Source organism: Mustela erminea, chromosome 5 (genome assembly GCF_009829155.1).
Source record: "Mustela erminea isolate mMusErm1 chromosome 5, mMusErm1.Pri, whole genome shotgun sequence".
In the NCBI taxonomy this organism is placed as follows: domain Eukaryota; kingdom Metazoa; phylum Chordata; class Mammalia; order Carnivora; family Mustelidae; genus Mustela; species Mustela erminea.
This window is the reverse complement of record NC_045618.1, coordinates 60,696,751-60,719,527: the sequence shown is the minus strand read 5'-3', so window position 1 is coordinate 60,719,527 and position 22,777 is coordinate 60,696,751. Positions and strand designations below refer to the sequence as shown.

Here is a 22,777-nt window from a genome sequence, read left to right as displayed (position 1 = left end):
CTCTTGAACTCTAGCACTTGATAAACTAACGCTGTTGTTAATATCCCTTTTAAAGGATCCTCTTGAGAGGGTATGTTTTGGGACCACTCAAAGCAGATTTCTTCTTGGATTTTACTTTAGATCATTTGGCAAATCACAATAAAGATATAGGACAGTTCTATCACTCCTCAAAAATTTCTTCATGCCACCCCTTTGTCCTTAATCTTTCCTATTCTTTTTTTATTTAAATTCAGTTAATTAACACATAGTGTATTATTAGTTTCAGAGGTACAGTTCAGTGATTCATCAGCTGCGTATAACACCCAATGCTCATTATATCATGTGCCCGCCTTAATGTCCATCACCCAGTTACCCCATACCCTCCCACATCCCCTCCAGAAACCCTCAGTTTCTTTCCTATGAGTAAGAGTCTCTTATGGTTTGTCTTCCTCTCTGATTTTGTCTTATTTTATTTTTCTGTCTTTTCCCTATAGTCCTTTGTTTTATTTCTTAAATTACTCCTATCAGCGAGATAATATGATAATTATCTTTCTCTGATTGACTTACTTTGCTTAGATCATATGATAATTATCTTTCTCTGATTGACTTACTTCACTTAGGACTATCCTCTAGTTCCATCTACATTGTTGCAAATGGTAAGATTTCATTTTTTGATGGCTGTGTAATATTCCATCGTGTGTGTGTGTGTGTGTGTGTGTGTGTGTGTGTGTGTGTGTGTATTTAAAAAATATCTATATATCTATATCTATATCTATCTATATATATATATATCACCTCTTCTTTATCCATTTATCTGTTGATGGCTATCTGGGCTCTTTCCATAGTTTGTCTATTTCACTCTGCCCTACTCTTAATCCTGGAAACTCCTGATCTATTCTCTACCTATTGTTTCTCTTTTTCCAGAGAGTCATATGAATGTAATTAAAAAGTGTGTAGCTTTTCAGGACGCCTGGGTGGCTCAGTTGGGTTAAAGCCTCAGGTCATGTTCTCAGGGTCCTGGGATAGAGCCCCGCATTCGGCTCTCTGCTCAGCGGGGAGCCTGTTTCCCTCTCACTCTCTACCTGCCTCTCTGCCTGCTTGTGATCTCTGTCTCTCAAATAAATAAATAAACCCTTAAAAAAAAAAAAAGTGTGTAGCTTTTGAGTCTGACTTTCCCTGTTGGCACAATGCATTTGTGACTCCTCTATTGTTTTAATAGGTATCAATAGTTCACTCCTTATTACTAATGAGTAGTGTTCCTTTGTGTGGGTGTACCACAGTGTGTTTATCCATTAAGATGTTAAGGAACATTTGGATTGTTTGCAGGTTTTGGTGTTTATGAATAAGCTGCTATCAATATTTGTATACTGAATTTTTTTGGGGGAGAAATAGTTTTTAAATTTTCTTGGGTAAATACCTAGGAGTTGGATTACTGGGTTGTATGGTAAGTGTATGTTTAACTATAAGAAACTGCAGAACTGTTTTCTGTTGCCATGAGAAATATGAGAGTTCCAGCAGCATCCTCACCAGCAGCTGATATTGTTAGTTTTTTTTTTTTTTTAAGCCATTCTAATAGTTATATACTAGTTATCTCATTGTAATTTTAACTCACATTTTCCTGGTGACTAATAATGAATGTACTTCTTTGTAATCCACATATCTCTTTTGGAAAGTATTAGTTTTCTTTTCTTTTTAAAGATTTTATTTATTTAGGGGCGCCTGGGTGGCTCAGTGGGTTAAGCCGCTGCCTTCGGCTCGGGTCATGATCTCAGGGTCCTGGGATCGGGTCCCGCATCGGGCTCTCTGCTCAGCAGGGAGCCTGCTTCCTTCTCTCTCTCTCTCTGCCTGCCTCTCAGTGTACTTGTGATTTCTCTCTGTCAAATAAATAAATAAAATCTTTAAAAAAAAAAAAGATTTTATTTATTTATTTGACAGACAGAGATCACAAGTAGGCAGAGAGGCAGGCAGAGAGAGAGGGGGAAGTAGGCTTCCTACGGAGCAGAGAGCCTGATGCTGGGCTCGATCCCAGGACCCTGAGACCATGACTTGAGCCAAAGGCACAGACTTAACCACTGAGCCACCCAGGCACCCCAAGTGTATTAGTTTTCTTTGTCTGACTTTTAAAATTGTATTTTTTTCTTATTGTTAACTTCTGAGAGTTCTTTATATATATATAAAATTGTATTTTTTTTCTTATAATTTTTGAGAGTTCTTTATGTATCATGTCAGATATATGATTTGCAAATATTTTCTACTGGTCTGTAGCTTGACTTTTCATTCTTTAAACTGTGTCTTTTGAAGAGCAAAAACTTGAAATTTTGTTAACTGCAGTTTGTCAAAATTTTTTTGAGGCTTGTGTTTTTTTGTTGCATCCAAGAATTCTTTGTTTAAGCCAGGGTTCCAAAGATTTCCTCCTCTGTTTTCTTCTGAAAGTGTTATAGTTTTATGTGTTACATTTTTATATTTTGCATTTAGCCTCTGTTGTTGCCAGTGAGAGGGCTTTTGTAAATCTGATATTCATTACAGCGTGTGCTGTGTGCTCTGGTTGCTTTAACTTTTTTTTCTTTGTCTTCAGTATCTACTGTTATTCACCTTTGTATGGATTTATTTATTTTATCTTTCTGGTGATCAGAACTTCTTCAATCTGAGGATTTGTGTGTTTTGTTTTTTTGAAAAATTCTCAGTCATTTAAGAAAAATGTTTCTAATATTGCCTCCTTTTTTTCTCTTGCATCATCATGAAAGTCATATTAAATATCTGTTGAAATTTTCCCTGCTATCCTTTATTTCTCTTATCTTCTTTTTAACATTCTCTATTCATTTCTTTCTCTGTGTTTCATCCTGGGGACTTTTTAACATCTATTTTTGAATTTTTGAATTCTTTCTTATACTATGTCAAATCTACTCTTTAATCCATTGAATTTTTTTTAAAGATTTTATTTATTTATTTGACAGACAGAGATCACAAGTAGTCAGAGAGAGAGGCAGGCAGAGTGAGAGAGGGGAGTGGGGGGAAGCAGGCTCCCTGCAGAGCAGAGAGCCCAGATGACCTGAGATAATGACCTGAGCCTAAGGCAGAGGTTTTAACTCACTGTGCCACCCAGATGCTCCTAATCCATTGAATTTTTAAAGTTAATGACATATTTTTAATTTCTGGAAGCCCGTTTTAGTTTATTTTCAAATAAACTAAAAGATGGTTGTTGCTAATGGAGTGAGGAACTGTGGGTAAAATTATAAAATGGGTAAAGTTTGCCTTTTGTTCTCCAGTTTCATCTTGTTGCTCCATTGCTCTTGTTCATTCTAAGAGTTAGGATCATATGGGGTGATACATATAAAAGGTCTTTCTGTGTCCTGAAGTGGACGCAAAATGTACCATCCAAGTATATTGCTAATATCTAGTTATGTTTTCTATATTCTGTATTCCCCTATATAAACACCATTCTCTGGGAAAGGTCGGCCAAATTTATTTATGCCAAGATATAAATAACCGACAGGGCTCATGTGATCTCTTCCAACAATTTCAGCATTTTTACAAAACTCTGTAGCCTCAAGGATTTACTGGGTTTTATGGAATTTAAGGGTTTAACCCGGCCTTTCACAGAAGTGTGTTTTTGAACAGATCCAGTATAGAATGAAACCAGTGGAGGCCTAACCTACAAATAAGAAAAATAATGCCTGTGTAATCTTGGCTCAGTTCCACTGGGACTTATGCCCTAGTCCAGGTGAACAGAGATGCTCCGTGCCGTCCCGTGTCCCTGGCAGCTTAATTCTCCATAACACCCACCTTCTGTCCTGGAGATTCACAGAGGGGCACAGATTCCTGTGGCCAAGAGTTGACCACGTGGATGCAGAGAGAACAGAAAACCGTCCAAGGGCTGGATTCTTAGGTTGGGAGGAGAAAGGTATTCCTTGCAGCAGTGGCTGACTCTCTCTCTTTCTCTCTCAGGTTTTGCCTCTCCCTTGGGCTGTGTTCCCTTCCACTGTGACTCTCACTGCCACTCGCAGTTGTCAGGGGTTACGATCCCTGTCCCGCCCCCCCCCCCCCGCCCCAATGCGGCCATGGATGTCTTTTCTTGTTCTCTCAGGAAAACACAGCTGCCCCAAACTGGTGTTTTCAAAATGAGCATTGCTAAAATAGAAAGAGAAACCAAAATGAAATAGAAAAACTGTGACTAGCTTAAAAAATAATCACAAAAGCATGGATTCTGACTTGAAGACTCACGTTAGAAACACATCTCCATTCAGACTCTTTGCTTTTCAACTCTTCATAGCCACATGTATGTAGCTAGTGGCCATCGTATGGGACAGCAGAGTGCTGACTCTCCATTCGAGTGAGAGCTCAGGGAGCGGGCACCATCATGCCTCATCTCCAGGGTGGGCAGAGAATGGTCCCTCGTGGGACTGATTCCTGCCCCTTCTCTATATTGCTGGAAATTGCCGGGCAATGGGGCAATTGGTGCAAATGTTACTAAATTTAGTTGCGTAGTTAAATTATATTTAATTAAAAAGTGAAATATTTCTAGACTAGTTTAACACTAATGTAAGTATGTGAGGACGTACACACACTAGTGTTAAACTAGTCTAGAAATGTAAAGTCTTCAAGAATATATTATTTATGAAAATTATTTCTTTGGAAATAATGAGGTTGATACTGCAATCAAGTTGAACTCTGGTAAAGAGAACAACTCAGACAGCGGCAATGCAGAAGAAAGTAGAAACAATAATGATGATAAAGGGGAAAAGGACTCTGAAAAGCCAAAATTGGTGGAGGATGGATCAGACGAAGGTCTGAACTTTGTTCAACATCAGACAGTCCCTGACTGTTCAGGTAGGATAATCACTAGGTGATTGGATAATGACAGTGACAGATATTATAGTTCAAATATTAGAGTTACATATGTTTTTTATCAGCTGGGTAGAAATAATAGTCAAGAGGCATACCTTTGTGAGCACCGGTTTTTATTTAGAATAATGTGGAGTCCTTAAAAACACTTAGAAAAATGATGAAATTTGTGAAATAATGAATAAAATAAAATAAAATAATGAAACACTTAGAAAAATAATAAAATAATAAAAACACTTAAAACACTTAAAAACACAGAAAAATAATGAAATTTGTGAAATAAATAATAAAATAATGAAACAAACATAACTGAATAAAATTGTTATTGTGGTCATTTTACATTAATCAAGTAGAAAGTATTTGTGCATTTTATGACATGGTTTATTGATCTTTTTGATGACTAAATTATGCAATAAAATATATCCTGTAATTTATATATGACTTCTTCAGGATAATCACATTTGATCTTAATAACTTTTAGATTTTTAATGAGCCCTTTTTTCCCCTTGGTTATTAAGTTAATACTGGTCAGAGTGAATTCTAAAAATGTGGTCTGCAGAGCCCTGGGGGATTGCTGGGTCCTTTACCGGAATTTTGCAAAGTGAGACTACTTTCATCATAATACTGGTATATCAGTAATATAATTCATTTTAATACTGAAATAATGCCATTTGCCTTTTTACCCACTGAATGGACATTTGCAGTGATGGTACAAAAGCATTGGTGAGTAAAATTGCTGGTGCTTTCTTTTGCATGAATAAAGGCATTATATCCCATTGTACTAGTAGTCATTGTGTTCTTCATGACCAGATACCGGCAGAAGAAAGAAATAGCCAGTGCCAGTCAAGAACATCTTTGATGGAGCAGTAAAAATTATTAATCTTATCGAATCTTGCTTTTTCAAATATACATCTTTATAATTGCCTATGAGGTAAAATGGCAGGTATATAAAGCAATTCTGCTGTAAACCAAAATGTGAAGTTTGGGTTGAGGAACAGTACTTGTATGATAGTTGAAGTTGAGAACTGAACTGGCCACTTTTTAATGGAACACCATTCTTATGCAAAAGAATGACTGACAGACAAACTATTATCATTTAGACTTGGGTATTTGGCAGCCATTTTTTTTTTTTTTAAAAGATTTTATTTATTTATTTGTCAGAGAGAGAGCGAGCGAGAGCGAGCACAGGCAGACAGAGTGGAGGCAGAGTCAGAGGAAGAAGCAGGCTCCCTGCGGAGCAAGGAGCCCGATGTGGGACTCGATCCCGGGACGCCGGGACCATGACCTGAGCCGAAGGCAACTGCTCAACCAACTGAGCCACCCAGGCGTCCCGGCAGCCATTTTTTAAAAAGATGAAATGAGCCTGCTACTTCAAGGAAAATAATTGACAGTATCTTTTGTCAATGATAAAATTTGGGCTTTCAAGTGAAAATAGAATTTTGGAAAACTTATGTATGCCATTCCAATATTTAGACTTCTCTGATAAAATATGATGATGGTATTAACCAATGAGATTTTAAAAAATGCTAAATATTTAAACAAATTTTTTTAAAAAATTTAAATATACCAAAATGTGTTAACATTTTGAAGGTCTGCATAAGTCAGTGAATTATAATTTTCCAAATGACCAGTGCAGGGTAAAAAATCCATTCAGCATGAAAGATAGTTGTATGGATTTTAATAGGACAAATACATAAAGCTCACTGATATGGTTATAAATTTCACGTTATAACTACTCTTTAAAAAAATACCCGTTGTTGAGTTTTGATATAGTATCAAAGAAGAGTATCCACAATTACTTGAGAAAGTTATTACATTTCTCCTCTCCTTTCCAAGTACATGTCTTTATGAGGCCAGATTTTCTTCATATACTCTTAAGTGAAACAAGAGATTGCAATATATTATACAAGTAGATTTGAGAATCTAGCTGTCTTCTATCAAGCTAGATATTACAAATTTAAAACAATGCCATTCTTCTTAATAATTTTTGAATATATAGTTATTTGTCATAAAAATATTATATTTATGTTAATATGTAATTACTAATAACATTATTTTTAAGTGAATAAATAAATCTGTATAATATTTTTCAGTTTTTATTTCTAATATGGTAATTATCAATAGATGTAACATAAACAAAAGCTGTTTTGGGTTCTCAATAATTTTTAGGATGTGGTTAGCTCTCAAAGTTGGGCTGGGTGACTCAGGATCACAGTTATCAGGAAATGAGGCACTATAGTTGAGATTAGCTGTTGGCCCAGTTTAAACATTTTGTTTATTTTATTTATTTGAGAGAGAGAGGGAGAGGGCGGGCGCACATGTGTGGGCGCAAGCGGGGAAACAGCAGAGGGAGAGGGACAAGCAGATTCTGTGCTGAGCGTGGAGCCCAACTCCCTGATTCGATCTCATGATCCTGAGATCATGACCCAAGCCAAAATCAAGCGTCAGATGTCCAACCCATTGAACCACCCCAGGCACCCTGCTCTTGGCCGTTTATGCTGTACTTGTTTCTGTTGTTTCAGAGCTGCATGAGTTCCTTCATGCACGAGTACCTACTGTCTAGTCCACTTATATTATATGGAGGCTGAGAGTGGTAGGATTGGCAGTGAGGGACTAGAACTAAAGGCTCTTGCATTTAAAATAAGTAAGCAATAAGGTTTGCAAAGCCTGCTTATTAATAAGATCAGTATTCTTTTTGGATAAGCTAATTCCCTTCTGGAGATAATCTTTTCCTTAAAGAGGAAGTGATATACATTATAGAGAAACACGCTGGACTCTCTGGATTTTAAAAAGTTGCAAAATTTGGTCTTTCTTAGCAGAATATGCCTTTTTTCTTCTTTCTTTTTTAGAATATGCCATTTCTAATTATCTAACCTAGAATGGCTGAGATTGAGCATTTATGCTCATTGGCAGATTATCATCTTTCATGGCCAAGATATGGAAGGAACTCAAGGACACTTAAAGGGGAGTGGGAAATACAGGCTTCCAGTCATGGAATTAATAAGTCATGGGAATAAAGGGCACAGCATAAGGAATTCAGTCAATGGTATTGCTTTATTTTTTTTCAGTCAATGGTATTGTAATAGCATTATATGGTGACGGTTGGTAGCTATGCTTGTGGTGAGCATAGAGCGTGTTATAGAGTTTTGAATACTATGTTGTACACTTGAAACTAATGTAAAATTGTGTGTCTATTATGCTTAAATTAAAAAATTTTTTAAAAAGGGAAAAAAGAAAAGATCCAGTTATTTCAACTTGAAACAGAGATAAATGTCTATTTCACAGGGTTGTTAGGTAATTAAATGAAAAAATACATGTGAAAGTACTTTGTAAATCAAGATACGTGACACCAATATTAGTTATTCTTGTGAGCCATAAACATTTGTTGAATGAAAGAACCAATAGCAGATAAAACACAAAATAAAACTTTATGGTTGTACTAAACTTCAAACTCATTCCTACTTTCAACACAATAGATGAACCCGAATTAAAAGAATTAAATTCTCATCTTCAAGATGCTATTCAGAAGATGAGGAGGCTTGATAAGATATTGGTGAAGAGACAATATAGAGAAAAAGAAATTAAGAAGCAAGGTATAGACATGAGAATAAAGCTGTGGGAAGAACTCAAGGTAAGGAATGTTTACCATATGCTGACATGGAAGAAAATTTCCTCTAAGATGAGTAAAAGCATGGACTGTGGTCATATAGTGTAGTCTGCCTTTATGATTTATTTTGTGGAAGTAGGACAGTGGTGCATATATGTCTGTATTGGGTGGTGGGTGAGGGAGATAGTTTTCTTGAACTTGTCAAGGTAACTTAGCAGCATTCCAAATTTCAGGTACTGTTTAGACAAGTTCATTTTCCACGGACAGCACGGGTAGACATCTCTTCCTGATTTCAGGCTGGGGTTTCTCCATCTCTGGAATAGAATGTCATGTGGCGCCTACATTCGAGGATGTATGTCTACTTTTTCTTCAGCAAGCTTACAGTTTGGAGATAAATTCATAAATATACCAAACATTTAACCCTCTGCTGACCATTATTACTTGAGTAAACTTTTGTGACTAGGAAGTGAGGAGTTCACTGTGTCATATGCCGGTCAGGATCTCTTAGAAGCTGTGAAGTGCTTGTGGTCTGTGACCATGCTGTATTTGCTTCTGTTTCAGTACATTTCTAGTGCTCTGTTAATGTTCCTTGGCCTTCTTGGACCTTTTATTCTCTGTTGTATTGAGAGGTGGAAATTGACCAGGTGTTTGCGCTGACTTGATGTATAGCCATTGGCTCATATTTGAACTTTGCTCCTTAAAGGAGAGCACTTTTAAAGTAAGGAGTATTATAAAAACAGATTGGTTGTTTTTGATAAATTTCTTCTTGATTAGTTGTTGACTTCAAGGAAATTTCCTAGATGATAATATGAATTAAAAAAGAAATAATTAAAAATACATTTTTATAAGAGTCCCAGGCAGGGCATGGGCTAGAAAGAAAGCACCAATCAAAATGCAGTGCTTTAAACTAGAGAAATGATTTGTGTAAATTTTAGCAGAAAAAGTTAGTCTATCATTTACTCTTATTGAGTAACAAATTTTTACTTGTTTGGAAATAAGAATGATAACTGAACCGATAATAAAATACAGTATCAATCTTGAAATGTCTGAAACTGTAATTTGATGATGTACCTTTAGGTTACTAATTAGTTATAGACATACTAAACAGAAGCTGAAGAAGATTTAACCAAGATAATCATTATGTAATGATAGACATATATTCCAACTCTATTGGAGACTATTAATTGCTAGAATTTTGTGGAAACAGGAACATTAATAAATTTCCTAACTAAAGAAATACAAATGAATCTTCTTTTTTGTATGTACACAGTTTGGATTCCATGGAATTAAAAAAAATTGATGAGTATAGTTACCTTCTTTTTCCATGTTTAAACTTGTTTCTCTTTTATTAGTTTGCAAAAACTGGTGAAACTTTGCAAAGTAATGAGGAAATGGAAAATACAAAAAAGTTTCTAGCTTTGACTGATGCATCAGAAGAAACTGCAGGTGAGTAAAATTTGTCTTTGTTTTTATCTCAGAGTTATAGATTATTTGGATTAAAGTAAGATTTCCAGTTCATCTGTTTTTTCTTTTTCTAAGCCTAACTGTTCTTTAGGGGAAATGATCACATTAGGTGGGATTATATGAAACTATCCTGAGTGTAGAGAGGTTTCAGAGGCTTCTAGGGTTTGTATCTGCTCACAGGTGTGGGGGCAGCACAGTGAAAAACTGGGAAAGAGACAAAGTGTCTTTGCCTTTACTTCTGTGCCTCTTAGATACCTCTAGGCACCCAGTCTATGCAGACTGTCTCCTAACTGCCTAGAGTCCTCCCATGGAGGGTCCTACTCAGGCTTCTGCAACCCCTTTCATAAAAACCCATTACTGATTTGTCCTATTGCCTATTCTCTTCTAGTCTTGCTTTTGAGACCAACCAATTAATTGTGCACATTTTTACATTCCCACCTTGTGTTTACATGTATCTATGTTCCTTCTTTTCCTCCTCCTCTTCCTTTATCTTCTCTTCCTCCTTCTTCATCTGCAGAAGTATTAAAGAGTCTTGTAATCTGTAACTCACTTATATGATGGTAAAAATTTTAGGGATTGGGAAGCAGTTGATATATCTTGGTGGACCACTTTGCAAATCCTTTAACCTATGTCACCTAAGTAGTTCTCCGGTCCAGCTTGGGCATAGGACTCACTCTGAGCAAAGACCTCTGATTTCTCAGAGAATCCTGGGATCCAGCTGTCTTTTGCAAAGTGAATGTCTAACATTGTAGAAGCCCAAGAACCTGATTCAGACTTCCGTAGCTGTTTAGCATGCGCTTTGATATGAATGAAATTCCTTCAAGTTTGTTTCTTTCTGGATCCAGGATTGAGCTCAGAAGCTGCTTGGGCCTGAGGGATTTGGGTTTGGAATATACCAAATGTTTCTACCCAAGAGGGTGGGTGCCTATCTGAGTTGACCTTTCTTATGACTAATGTCTTTTTTTTTTTAATGAGTCTTTTTGAGTTTCTCCTTGATAGCTCTATATCTAGATTGGCCTTATTGAAATTTACCTTTTGTATATCCTAATTAAAACACCAGTGGGGCATCTGGGTGGCTCACTGGGTTAAGCCTATGATCCAAGTCATGATCCAAGGGTCCTGGGATCGAGCCCAGGAGCTCCTCATCAGGCTCTGCTCAGCAGGGAGCCTGCTTCCCTCTTCTCTCTCTGCCTGCCTCTCTGCTTACTTGTGATCTCTGTCCATCAAATAAATAAATAAAATCTTTAAAAACAAAAACAAAGGGACGCCTGGGTGGCTCAGTTGGTTAAGCAGCTGCCTTCGGCTCGGGTCATGATCCCAGCGTCCTGGGATCCAGTCCCACATCGGGCTCCTTGCTCGGCAGGGAGCCTGCTTCTCCCTCTGCCTCTGCCTGCCATTCTGTCTGCCTGTGCTTGCTCTCTCTCTCTCTCTCTGATAAAAACAAAAACAAAAACAAAAAGACCAGAAACTCTTTGCCTGTTCAAATCATAGATCATTTACTTTCTGCTTCTTCTATTTTGTTATAGAAATAACACGTATGTAATCTGTATTAGAAAATATTGGTAAACAGGAAGAAAAAAAGTCACCAAAATTCTTAACTTGCAGAGATAATCATTCTTAATATTTTTGCTTACTCTTTATTTTTTGAGACATTTTTAGTGCAAATATCCACATATATTTTAAAAATAGAAATGAGATCAAATTATACATGTGGTATTTTGTGATTGGTTTTCTAATTTCTATCTCATGAGCACCTTTAGCTGTCAGGAACAACAGAGCTGTGCAGTAGTCAGTTTCCAAGATATTTGACATCAGTTCCTTCTCTCTGTGTATGTTCATTCCAGTCCTCATAGAGGAGTCTACATCTTCCTAGGCTTCCTTTTTCAGGCTGGGCTGGGCTGGGACTTCTTGAACTATTGGATTACAGCAGAAGTAATCCTACACCAATTCCAGCCCTAGCCATTAAAGGACTAGCAGTTTCTGGTTCTCTTCTTAGAAGGTTTACTCAGAGGAAAGCCATCCATCCTGTAAGGTGTGAGACAATGCTGAAACTGCTGTGCTTTGAGAAGTTCTAAACAAGCCACATGGAGAGGCTACACGGAGGGAGTGATGCTGGCCAGTTCCCACCTAGAGTGAGTTCAGTAGTGTCCCACCAGAATTCATGTCTCCCAGGAGCCTCAGAATGTGGCCATATTCAGAAATAGCATCTTTGCAGATTAATTAGTTAAGACGAGGTCATACTAGATTAGGTGCCCCCCCCCTTTAAAAGATTTTATTTATTATTTGACAGAGTGAGAGATCACAAGTAGGCAGAGACTCATGCAGAGAGAGGGGGAAGCAGGCTCCCTGCTGAGCAGAGAGCCTGATGAGGGGCTCCATCTTAGGACCCAGAGATCATGACCTGAGCTGAAGGCAGAGACTTAACCCACCGAGCCACCCAGGCGCCCTGTTTGGTGTTCTTAGAAGAAGAGAAGACACATAGAAACACAGAGACACAAGGACCCAGGAAGAAGGCCATGTGAACATAGAGGCAGCGATTAGAGTGATGTAGTTACAAGCCAAGGAATGCCAAGGATGACCGGGAGCCACCGGAAGCTTGGTAGAGACAAGGAAGCATTCTTCCCTAGAGACCTCAGAGGAGCATGACCTTGCTGATAGCTTGATTTCAGAGGTCTAGCTTCCAGAACTGTGAGAGAAGAAATCTCTTTTGTCTTCAGCCACCCATCCCAGAGTTATCTGTTAGAGCAGCCCCTGGAAACTAACATAACAACTGTTCCAGTGTTTCAGAGGAGGCCCCAGAGATATGAGGATATTTCATTCCTGTCAAAAATCATGTAGAGAATAGCCAAGGCTAGACATACAGTCTCAGGTGCACTGCTCTGGAGACTCCAGCCCAATGCAGCCACCCCAGCTGAGGCCTTAGTCATGGTGGAGCAGAGACAAACTGTTCCTGCCATGTCCCTCAAATCACTGACCCACAGAATCGTGAGCATAATAAACTAGTTACTGTTTTGCACCACTAAATTTTGTTTTGTTTTTTACTTTTTATTTTGAAATAATTTTAAACTTACAGGAAAGTTACAGAATAACCCATAGAGTGCTTGTTTACCCAGCTTCCCCTAACATTAGCATCTTGTATAAACCATAGTACAGTTGGCCCTTGAACAACATGGAATTGAACTTCATGGGTCCACTTATATGTGGATTTTTTACAGTACAGTCCTGTAAATGCATTGTATCTTCCTTATGATTTTCTTTCTTTTTTTTTTTTTGAAAATTTATTATTCATTTGAGAGAGAGAACATGAGTGGGAGAGGGAGAGAGAATCTGAAACAGACTTCCGTGCTGAGGTTGGAACCTGATGTGGGGCTCGATCTCACAATCCTGAGCTCATGACCTGAGCTGAAACCCAGAGTCAGATGCTCAACTGACTGTACCTCCCAGGAACCCCTGTATGATTTTTTAAAAACATTTTAAAACTTAAATTCTATTAACATATAATGTATTATTGGTTTCAGAGGTCCAAGCCTGTGATTCTTCAGTCTTATAGAATATGCAGTGCTCATTACATCACATGCCCTCCTTAAAGTCCATCACCCAGTTACCCCATCCTTCCACCTTCTCTACCCTCCAACAACCCTCAGTTTGTTTCCTATGATTAATAGTCTCTCATGGTTTTTCTCCCTCTCTGGTTTCATCTTGTTTTATTTTTTCCTCTCGTCTATTATGATCCTCTATTTTCTTTTAAATTTCACATATCAGTGAGATCATATAATAATTGTCTTTCTCTGATTGCCTTGTTTCTCTTAGCCTAATTCCCTCTAGTTCCATCCATGTCATTGCAAATGGCAAGATTTCATCTTTTTTTTAAAAGATTTTATATTTTTTTAAGATTAAAAAAATTTTATTATTATTTTTTAAATTTTTGTTTATTTGACAGAGGGAGATCACAAGTAGGCAGAGAAGCAGGCAGAGAGAGAGGAGGAAGCAGGCTCCATGCTGAGCAGAGAGCCTGATGCAGGGCTTGATCCCAAGACCCATGACCTGAGCAGAGGGCAGAGGCTTTAGCCCACTGCGCCACCCAAGCACACCAAGATTTCATCTTTTGATGGCTGCGTAATTTTTCATTGTATATATATACCAACTTCTTTATCCGTTCATCTCCTGATGGACATGTAGGCTCTTTCCATAGTTTGGCTATTGTGGACATTGCTGCTATAAATACTGGGGTGCAGGTGCCCCTTAAGATCACTACATTTGTATCTTTGGGTAAATACCCAGTAGTGCAATTGCTGGGTCATAGGGTAGCTTTATTTTCAACTTTTTGAGGAACCACCATACTGTTTTCCAGAGTGGCTGCACCAGCTTGCATTCCCCACCAACAGTGTAGGAGGGTTCCCCTTTCTCCACATCCTCACCAACATCTGTCGTTTCCTGACTAGTGCATTTTAGCCATTCTGACTGGTATGAGGTGGAATCTCACTGAAGTTTTGATTTGTATTTCCCTGATACTGAAGGATGTGGAGCATTTCTTCATGTGTCCGTTGGCCATTTGTATGTCTTCTTTGGAGCAATGTCTTTTCATGTCTTCTGCCCATTTCTTGTCTGGATTATATGGTTTTTTGTGTTTTTTTTTGGTGTTGAGTTTGATAAGATCTATATAGATCTTGGATGCTAGTCCTTTATCTGATATGTCATTTGCAAATATCTTCTCCCATTTTACTGGTTGTCTTTTGGTTTTGTTGACTGTCTCCTTTGCTGTGCAAAAGCTTTTTATCTTGATGAAATCCCAATAGTTTGTTTTTGCTTTTGTTTCTATTGCCTTTGGAGACGTGTCTAGCAAGAAGTTGCTGCACCCAAGGTTGAAGAGGTTTCTGCCTGTGTTCTCCTCTAGGATTTTTTTTTTAGTATTAAAAAATTCTATTTATTATTCGAGTGAGAGAGAAATAGAAAGTGCACATGCGAGAGAGCACAAGCAGGGGTGGAGGAGCAGAGGGAGAGGGAGAAGCAGGTTCCCCGCTGAGCAGGGAACCTGACAGGGGCGTGATCTCAGGAGCCTGGGATTATGACCTGAGTAGATGGCAGATGTTTAGCCAACTGAGCCACCCAGTTGTCCTACTCCTCTAGGATTTTGATGGATTCCTGTCTCACATTTAGGTATTTTATCCATTTTGAGTCTACTTTTGTGTGTGGCGTAAGGAAGTGGTCTACTTTCATTCTTCTGCATGTGTCTGTCCAATTTTCCCAACAACATTTTTTGAAGAGACTTTTTTCCATTGCGTATTCTTTCCTGCTTTGTTGAGGATTAGTTCACCATAGAATTGAGGATTTATTTCTGAGTTTTCCATTCTGTTCCATTGATCTATGTGTCTGTTTTTGTGCCACTACCATAGTGTCTTGAGGATGACAGTTTTGCTATAGAGACTGAAGTCGGGAATTGTGATGCTTCCAGTTTGGGTTTTCTTTTTCAACATTCCTTTGGCTATTTGGGGATCTTTTCTGGTTCCCCTTGTGATTTTCTTAATAATATTCTCTTTTCTCCAGCTTACTCTGTTTAAGAATACAGTGTATAATACTTATAACATATAAAATATATGTTAATTGACTATTTACATTATTGATAAAGCTTCTAGTTAACAAATAGGCCATTAGTAAAGTATTTGGGGAGTCAAAAGGTATACATGGATTTTTGACTATGTGGGGAGTCAGCACTTATCCCCCATGTTGTTCAAGGGTTGACTTTACCATGATCAACACTAAGAAGGTAATGTTGGTATAATACTACTAATTAAAATATAGGCCTTCTTAAAATCCCACCATTTTACTTTTTATTTTCTAGTTTCCAACCCAGGATCCCATTTTGCATTTAGTTGTCATATTTTCTTAGTCTCCTCTAATTTGTGTTAGTTCCTCAGTTTTCCCCTGTCTCATATGATCTTGACACATGCAGAGAGTACTTGTTAGCTGTTTTGTAAAATATCCTTCAATTTCAGTTTGTGTGATGTTTCTCCTTATTTAGGTAGAGGTTATGCATGTTTGGCAAGAATACTCCAGAAATAACGGGCTCTCACTCAGTCACACTGAGGGTACTGAAAGTTAATGTCTTATATCACTGGTGATGGTAACCTTGAAAACTTGGGTTAAGCTGGTGTCTGCCAGGTTTCTCTATTGTAAAGTTATTAATTTTCCTTTTATAATTAATAAATATCTTGGAAGAGGTACTTTAAGATATGCAAGTATCTTGTTTTTCCTCAAACTTTTGTCCACTGGTGTTAACATCTATTAGTAGATCTTGCCTGCAGTAATTATTATTGCTTGGCACTAAATTTTGGGTGATTTTTTTAATGTAACAGTAGACAACTGGAATGATTTACGTCAGCATTTAAAAATTTTTGAAAAATTTGGGTATAGTTGACATACGATGCTACATTCACTTCAAGTGTACAACATGGTCGCTCAACAAGTTTGTACGTTATCCTGTCTTCACCACAAGTATAGCTCCCATCTGGCCTGGAACATCACTATTACAGTATCATTGACTATATTCCTTATGCTGTGTCAGCATTATTTTTAATGACTTCTTACAAGGACATACCATAATAATTTATTTAATTAATATTCTGCTGTTAAACATTTAGATTGTTTTCTTTGTTTTTCAGTTTTTTTCAATTATACATAAGGCTGTGATAACCTTCTTGGGTAATTATTCTTATTATGACCTGCAGTAATTGAAATATTAGGTTGAAAACTAGGTTGAAAAAATGGTCCCCCGGGAGATCAAATCTGTAGATCCACATCAGATCCCTAGAAGCTGTCAGTGTTTCCCTATTTGGAAAAAGTATATTTGCAGATGTGAGTAAGTTAAGGATTTTAAGATGAGGAGATAATTGTGGATATGGAGGAGGGCTCTAAGTGCCATCATGAGTACCCTCATAAGAGGAGGCAGAAGAAGAAACACATGGAAGAGAAGACCATGTGCAGGAAGAGGCAGAGGTTGGAGACCCAACAGTGGATTTAATAGTTGTTTTAAACTTCACTTATTCAAAATGGAGTTACAATTTGTATCTCTGTGATAATTAAGGAGGTTGAATATTTATTCTTTTAGCCATTTTGTGAATTACTTGTTCTTTTGTAAAATGAGGTGCTCCTTTTTATTGATTTGAAGGAGTACTTTATGTATTAAGGCTACTACTTCTTTGACTATAATAAATACCAAAAACATTTCTTTTCTAACTAATTATTTTTAGTTTTGTGGTATTTCTTTGCTCACCCAAACTTAATACTTTTTTATTTAGCTAAATCAGTCATTTCTTCTTCTTCTTCTTCTTTTTTCATTGATTGTTGCTTTGCTTAAAAAGACATTTTCTAGGGGCACCTGGGTGGCTCAGTTGGTTAAGCAGCTGCCTTCGGCTCAGGTCATGATCCCAGCATCCTGGGATCGAGTCCCACATCGGGCTCCTTGCTCGGCAGGGAGCCTGCTTCTCCCTCTGCCTCTGCCTGCCATTCTGTCTACCTGTGCTCGCTCGCTCTCCCTCTCTCTCTCTGACAAATAAATAAAATCTTTTTTTTTTTTTTTTTAAAGACATTTTCTAGTATAAGATGACATGAAAATGTACCCGTGTTGGGCTCCTGGGTGGCTCAGTCGGTTAAGCTCTGCATTCAGCTCAGGTCATGATCCTGGGGTCCCGGGATTGAGTCCCATATTGGGCAACCTGCTCAGCAGGAATTCTGTTCCTCCCTCTCTCTCTGCCCCTGGCTTATGCTCTGTCTCACTCAGTCCCTCAAGTAAATAAATAAAATCTTAAAAAAAAAAAGTGTACCTGTGTTTTCCTTTAGCATAGTTATTATTTTATAAAAAAGTAAAATATTAATCTAATTAGAACTCATTTTGTTCTGATATATGAGGTAGAGAGTTGATTTGATGATTTCCCCCCCATTTTGTTAGCCCACGTCGGGTCTCTGCTCGGCGGGGTGCCTGCTTCCTCCTCTCTCTCTGCCTGCCTCTCTGCCTACTTGTGGTCTCTCTCTGTCAAATAAATAAAATCTTAAAAAAAAAAAAAAGATCAGAAATAACAGAAATAAAAGCAATGAATCACCAAAGTAGTAATCAGTAAAAGTTTATTGTGCACACATCAAAAAGGCAGCTTGTAAACTGGGAACACTAAAACCAAAACATGGAATGAGGCTTAGGGACATTTTGTTACAAAGTAGAATGGTTACTTCATATCAATTTTGGAGAACACTTGAGGTTTCACTTATGATTTCCAGAGACATAAGCAAGAGTTGACCCAGGTCAAGTTAGCCTTGCAAAAGAAGCTAAATTAAGTTTTGTTTATATGACTAAGCTGGTTTTGTCTGCTCAGATAATTTTTAAGGCTTGTCTCCATTTGTTGTCATTTTAATTTAAATTTTAGAAGATTTTATTTATTTATTTGACAGAATAAGAGGGAGCACAAGCAGAGGGAGAGGGAGAAGCATGCTCCCTGTTGAGCAGGGAGCCCTATGTGGTGCTCAATTCCAGGACCCTGAGATCATGACCTGAGCTGAAGTCAGATGATTAACCCACTGAGGCACCTGGACAACCCCCACCCCTTTTTTTTAATTTGAGAGAGAGAGAAAATGAGAGCAAGTGAGTATGAGCATGAGTGGGGGGAGGGGAAGAGTGAGAGAGAGAATCGCAAGCAGACTCCCTACTGAATGTGGAGCCTGATGCAGGGCTCCATCTCAGGACCCTGAGGTCATGACCTGAGCGAAAATCAAGAGTTGGCCACTTAACTCACTGAGCCACTGAGGTGCCCCCAGTCTCATTCGTTTTTGATTTTAACACTATTTATCTCAGTACCTTTTATTGGATAATCCATCATTTCCTCACTTATTTGAAATGCTGACTTTATCATGCACTAATTGGGTCTCTCTCCAAATTTTCTATTCTCTTCCATTAATATTTATATCTGTGCTGATGTCAGTATTATACTTTTTAAAAAAATTATTGTAGCTTTGTAATACATTGTATTAGGCGGGTATATTGTCTTTTTCAAAAAGGTTTTTGCAATAACATGTTTTTTTCAAGCCTATTTTTCTCTTTGAGAGTTGTTTAGCAGGGAGTCCACTATTTAAGAAAAAAGACTGCAAAACACCTCTAAGCTTTTAGGTTATAGAATGCTATTTTATTAACTTAAATGTCTGAAGGCTATTGTCTGAAGATAATCTGTCTTGAAAAGTATGATTTCTTATATTTTCTTTTATGTCTGTCAGTAATTCTGTACCTTCATAGAACCAAGACTGCATTCATTTTTCCAAATAAGGAACATGGACAGTATCAGGAATATAATTCTGGATGTAATAGTATCTCAGCACCTGTATTTCAGGAAGTAGAGCTAAATGCTGATTTCTCTAGTGGATGTTGCATTTCTAAGAGGTGGTACCTACTTCCCTTGGTTGACTTTGGAGCAGGAACTGTGAAACGGGATCCATGTAGCTTTTTAAAAAAGTTTTTAAATTATTTTTTAAAATTTTAATTTATTTTTTAAATTTCTTTTCAGTGTTCCAGAATTCATTCTTTTTTTTTTTTTTCTTTTTTAAAGATTTTTTATTTATTTGACAGAGAGAGATCACAAGTAGATGGAGAGGCAGGCAGAGAGAGAGAGAGAGGGAAGCAGGCTCACTGCTGAGCAGAGAGCCCGATGCGGGACTCGATCCCAAGACCCTGAGATCATGACCTGAGCCGAAGGCAGCGGCTTAACCCACTGAGCCACCCAGGCGCCCCAGAATTCATTCTTTATGCACCACACCCACACTCCATACAGTATGTGCCCTCCTTAATACCCACCACCAGGCTCACCCAACCTCCCACTCCCCTCCGCTCCAAAACCTCAGTTAACTCCTCAGAGTCTACAGTCTCTCATGGTTCGTCTCTTCCGCGGATTTCCCCCAACTCCCTTCTTCTCTCCCTCTCCACATGTCCTCCATGTTATTTTGACATTAACCTTTTCTGGCACAGAGTTCACTACCAAATGAACTTTTCAGCCTTGCCGGGCAAGACTTTTGTTTTTATTTGTCTTGTCTTCACCATCAGACCAGAACCATCAAATACACTTCACCTTTAACTCATGCCGTGTGTATTTGGCTTACACCGGTAGAGCTCCCCGTTGTAGCTTTGGAGTCACGTGACTACTATAGGCCTTGCAGACATTTGCAGTAATGTTAGATTAGTACCAATATTCTAACATGGAAATTAGCTGGGCTTCATGAGCTGAAAGCTGGAGTTACCAGGGACTGGAAACCTATGTTCAGGGAGAATCACTAGTTTAAACATTATCGTGTTAGAGTTTCAATGTTTAGATTTTGAATTCTTAGTCAGTTATTATGTATTGGCAGTATTTATTATGCTCAGAGCAGACAAGATGCAGAAGTAGGGTCAATGAAAAAGGACTGGGAGTTAGAGACACTGTTAGATGAACAGGATGTCTATTGGTTTTCACTCTTCTGCTCTCTGTAGCTCATGCCAGACTGGTGTGCCCAAGGGGAGGGACGGTGTTATTTATTATTATTATTTTTTCTTTTTTTTTTAATTTTTAATTTTTTTATAAACATGTATTTTTATCCCCAGGGGTACAGGTCTGTGAATCAGCACTCACCAAAGCACATACCCTCCCCAATGTCCATAACCCCACCCCCCCTTCTCCCAACCCCCCTCCCCCCAGCAACCCTCAGTTTGTTTTGTAAGATTAAGAGTCATTTATGGTTTGTCTCCCTCCCAATCCCATCTTGTTTCATTTATTCTTCTCCTACCCACTTAAGCCCCCATGTTGCATCACCACTTCCTCATATCAGGGAGATCATATGAGAGTTGTCTTTCTGATTGACTTATTTTGCTAAGCATCATACCCTCTAGTTCCATCCATGTTGTCACAAATGTCAAGATTCATTTCTTTTGATGGCTGCATAGTATTCCATTGTATATATATACCACATCTTCTTTATCCATTCATCTGTTGATGGATATCTAGGTTCTTTCCATAGTTTGGCTATTGTGGACATTGCTGCTATAAACATTATTATTATTATTTTTTAATGACTGGTCTTTTATAAAAGGCAAATTCCTTAGTGAAATTTCCTACTGGTTTTTAAAATCATAGGCATATATATATTTTTTCCCATAGGCATATTTTTAACAGTGACATGTATCTGATTTTTAAACATCTTAAAAACCAAAGGAGATATTTACTTTGGACTACATTATTAGGCTAATTACACATTTTTTTCTTTACATTTTACATAACATAGTTATTACTTCATTCCCAAAGAGAAAACTTTTGGAATCTTCAGTCTAAGAAAGGTATTATTAGCAGAGGATTTTCACTGTATGTATAAATGAATAGAAATGTAAGAGTCCAGTCTGACCACATAGCGGTGATTTTAGTCTCTAATTCCTCCTATTACAACATAGTTGCGTATTATAAAATAAAAGTACTTACTTTCTTCCATTCTGAGACTAATTTCTTTCCCATGTTATTCACTGAACTTCGGCTACCTTCCTAAATTAAAAGAATGAAATTAAAACAATTATTTTGTTTAGCTGTAAGTGTTAAAGTAAAATGTTTCTATAAGGCTTATGGAAACAAATTTTTTACCGTGTTCCGTCCCTAATTTTTTCTTTATTACTGGCAAAGCACAAAGCTCTTATAGATAATCCAGTAGGTGGCAGCATCTAGTTAAAATACGCACATTAAAAAGTAGAGTCTCTGAATTTAGAGCCAGACTTATTTAGACTTGAACTTCATTTTTTTTAATTAAAATTTTTTTTAAAGACTTGAACTTTAAATGCATATCTATAAACATACCCAAATCTCCCTTCCGCCTCTTTTCCTTTTAAAAGAAGAGAGAGAAATTCTTAGGATGAATATTCTTCCTTATCTTCCCCAGTCATTTGCTTAACCTTTTATTTATGAGTAATTTGAGGGACTTTGGGCTGGTGGTAAAATGGCAACTTCCAACCAGATCTTCAGGCACGAAATACATCTTAGCCCCATCTGACATCACAAAGAACCAACAGCAAAACAAATGAAAAGATCTGGGTTGTTATGTATCCAGTTTTATTGATAAATATAAATTCAAGTGGGGCCTTGACACCAAGAAAAAGAAAAAAAACCATGTTAAATTGACTTTATCTTTTACCATATTTTGACTTGGTAATCCAGAGTTAATAACCTCAACTTTAACTACTGAGATGCTGAAGTAGGTAATATTGCACTTGGTAGAGAGATTAAAAAAGTCTTTCCACCCCATTTTGAGGGACCTCTTTTAAATTTTTATAGAGAAATCTGGTGAAAATCAAAACTCCTTGCCATACCAGGAGTTTCCCTTTAGTTTTTAGCATTTCTCTGACAGATAGAGACAGAATTCTGTGCTCTCTGGGGCAAAGACATCTAATGATAGAATTATTGTTCAACATCAGTGTTTTTGATGGAATTTATTCCTTTTTCCTTTGTTACATTGGCTTCTGTGATTCCAGCTCTAAATTTATAAATGCGTGTAAGCACAACACAGCAGCCTCTAATGATCTGAAAATACCTCGTTGAAGTGCTTTTCTGTGAAATTCAGGTATATGCCACTTCTGCTCATGGATGTTAAGCTTGAATATTCCAAGAAAATTTGGTAGTTTCTTTCAGCTCCGATTTGCAGAGGACTGAGGGAGAAAGTCAATTGTGGTAATCGGGATGGTTAAGGATTTTAAAATTTTTTTAAAATTTTTTTTTAAATTAAATTATTTATTTTCAGAAAAACAGTATTCATTATTTTTTTTTACCATACCCAGTGCTCCATACAATCTGTGCCCTCTATAATACCTACCACCTGGTCCCCAACCTCCCACCCCCCGCCACT

General features: G+C 37.6%; 1 protein-coding gene across 1 annotated transcript in view; it reads left to right on the top strand.

The window, feature by feature from the left end:
- Positions 1–22,777, top strand: part of LOC116590883 (G-protein coupled receptor 176) — a 326,863-nt gene that overhangs the window by 150,296 nt on the left and 153,790 nt on the right. Inside the window, exons 5-7 of the mRNA XM_032343249.1 lie at positions 4,623–4,806; positions 8,298–8,452; positions 9,781–9,874. Of these exons, the coding sequence (XP_032199140.1) occupies positions 4,623–4,806; positions 8,298–8,452; positions 9,781–9,874 (433 nt within the window). The remainder of the gene's footprint in view (positions 1–4,622; positions 4,807–8,297; positions 8,453–9,780; positions 9,875–22,777) is intronic.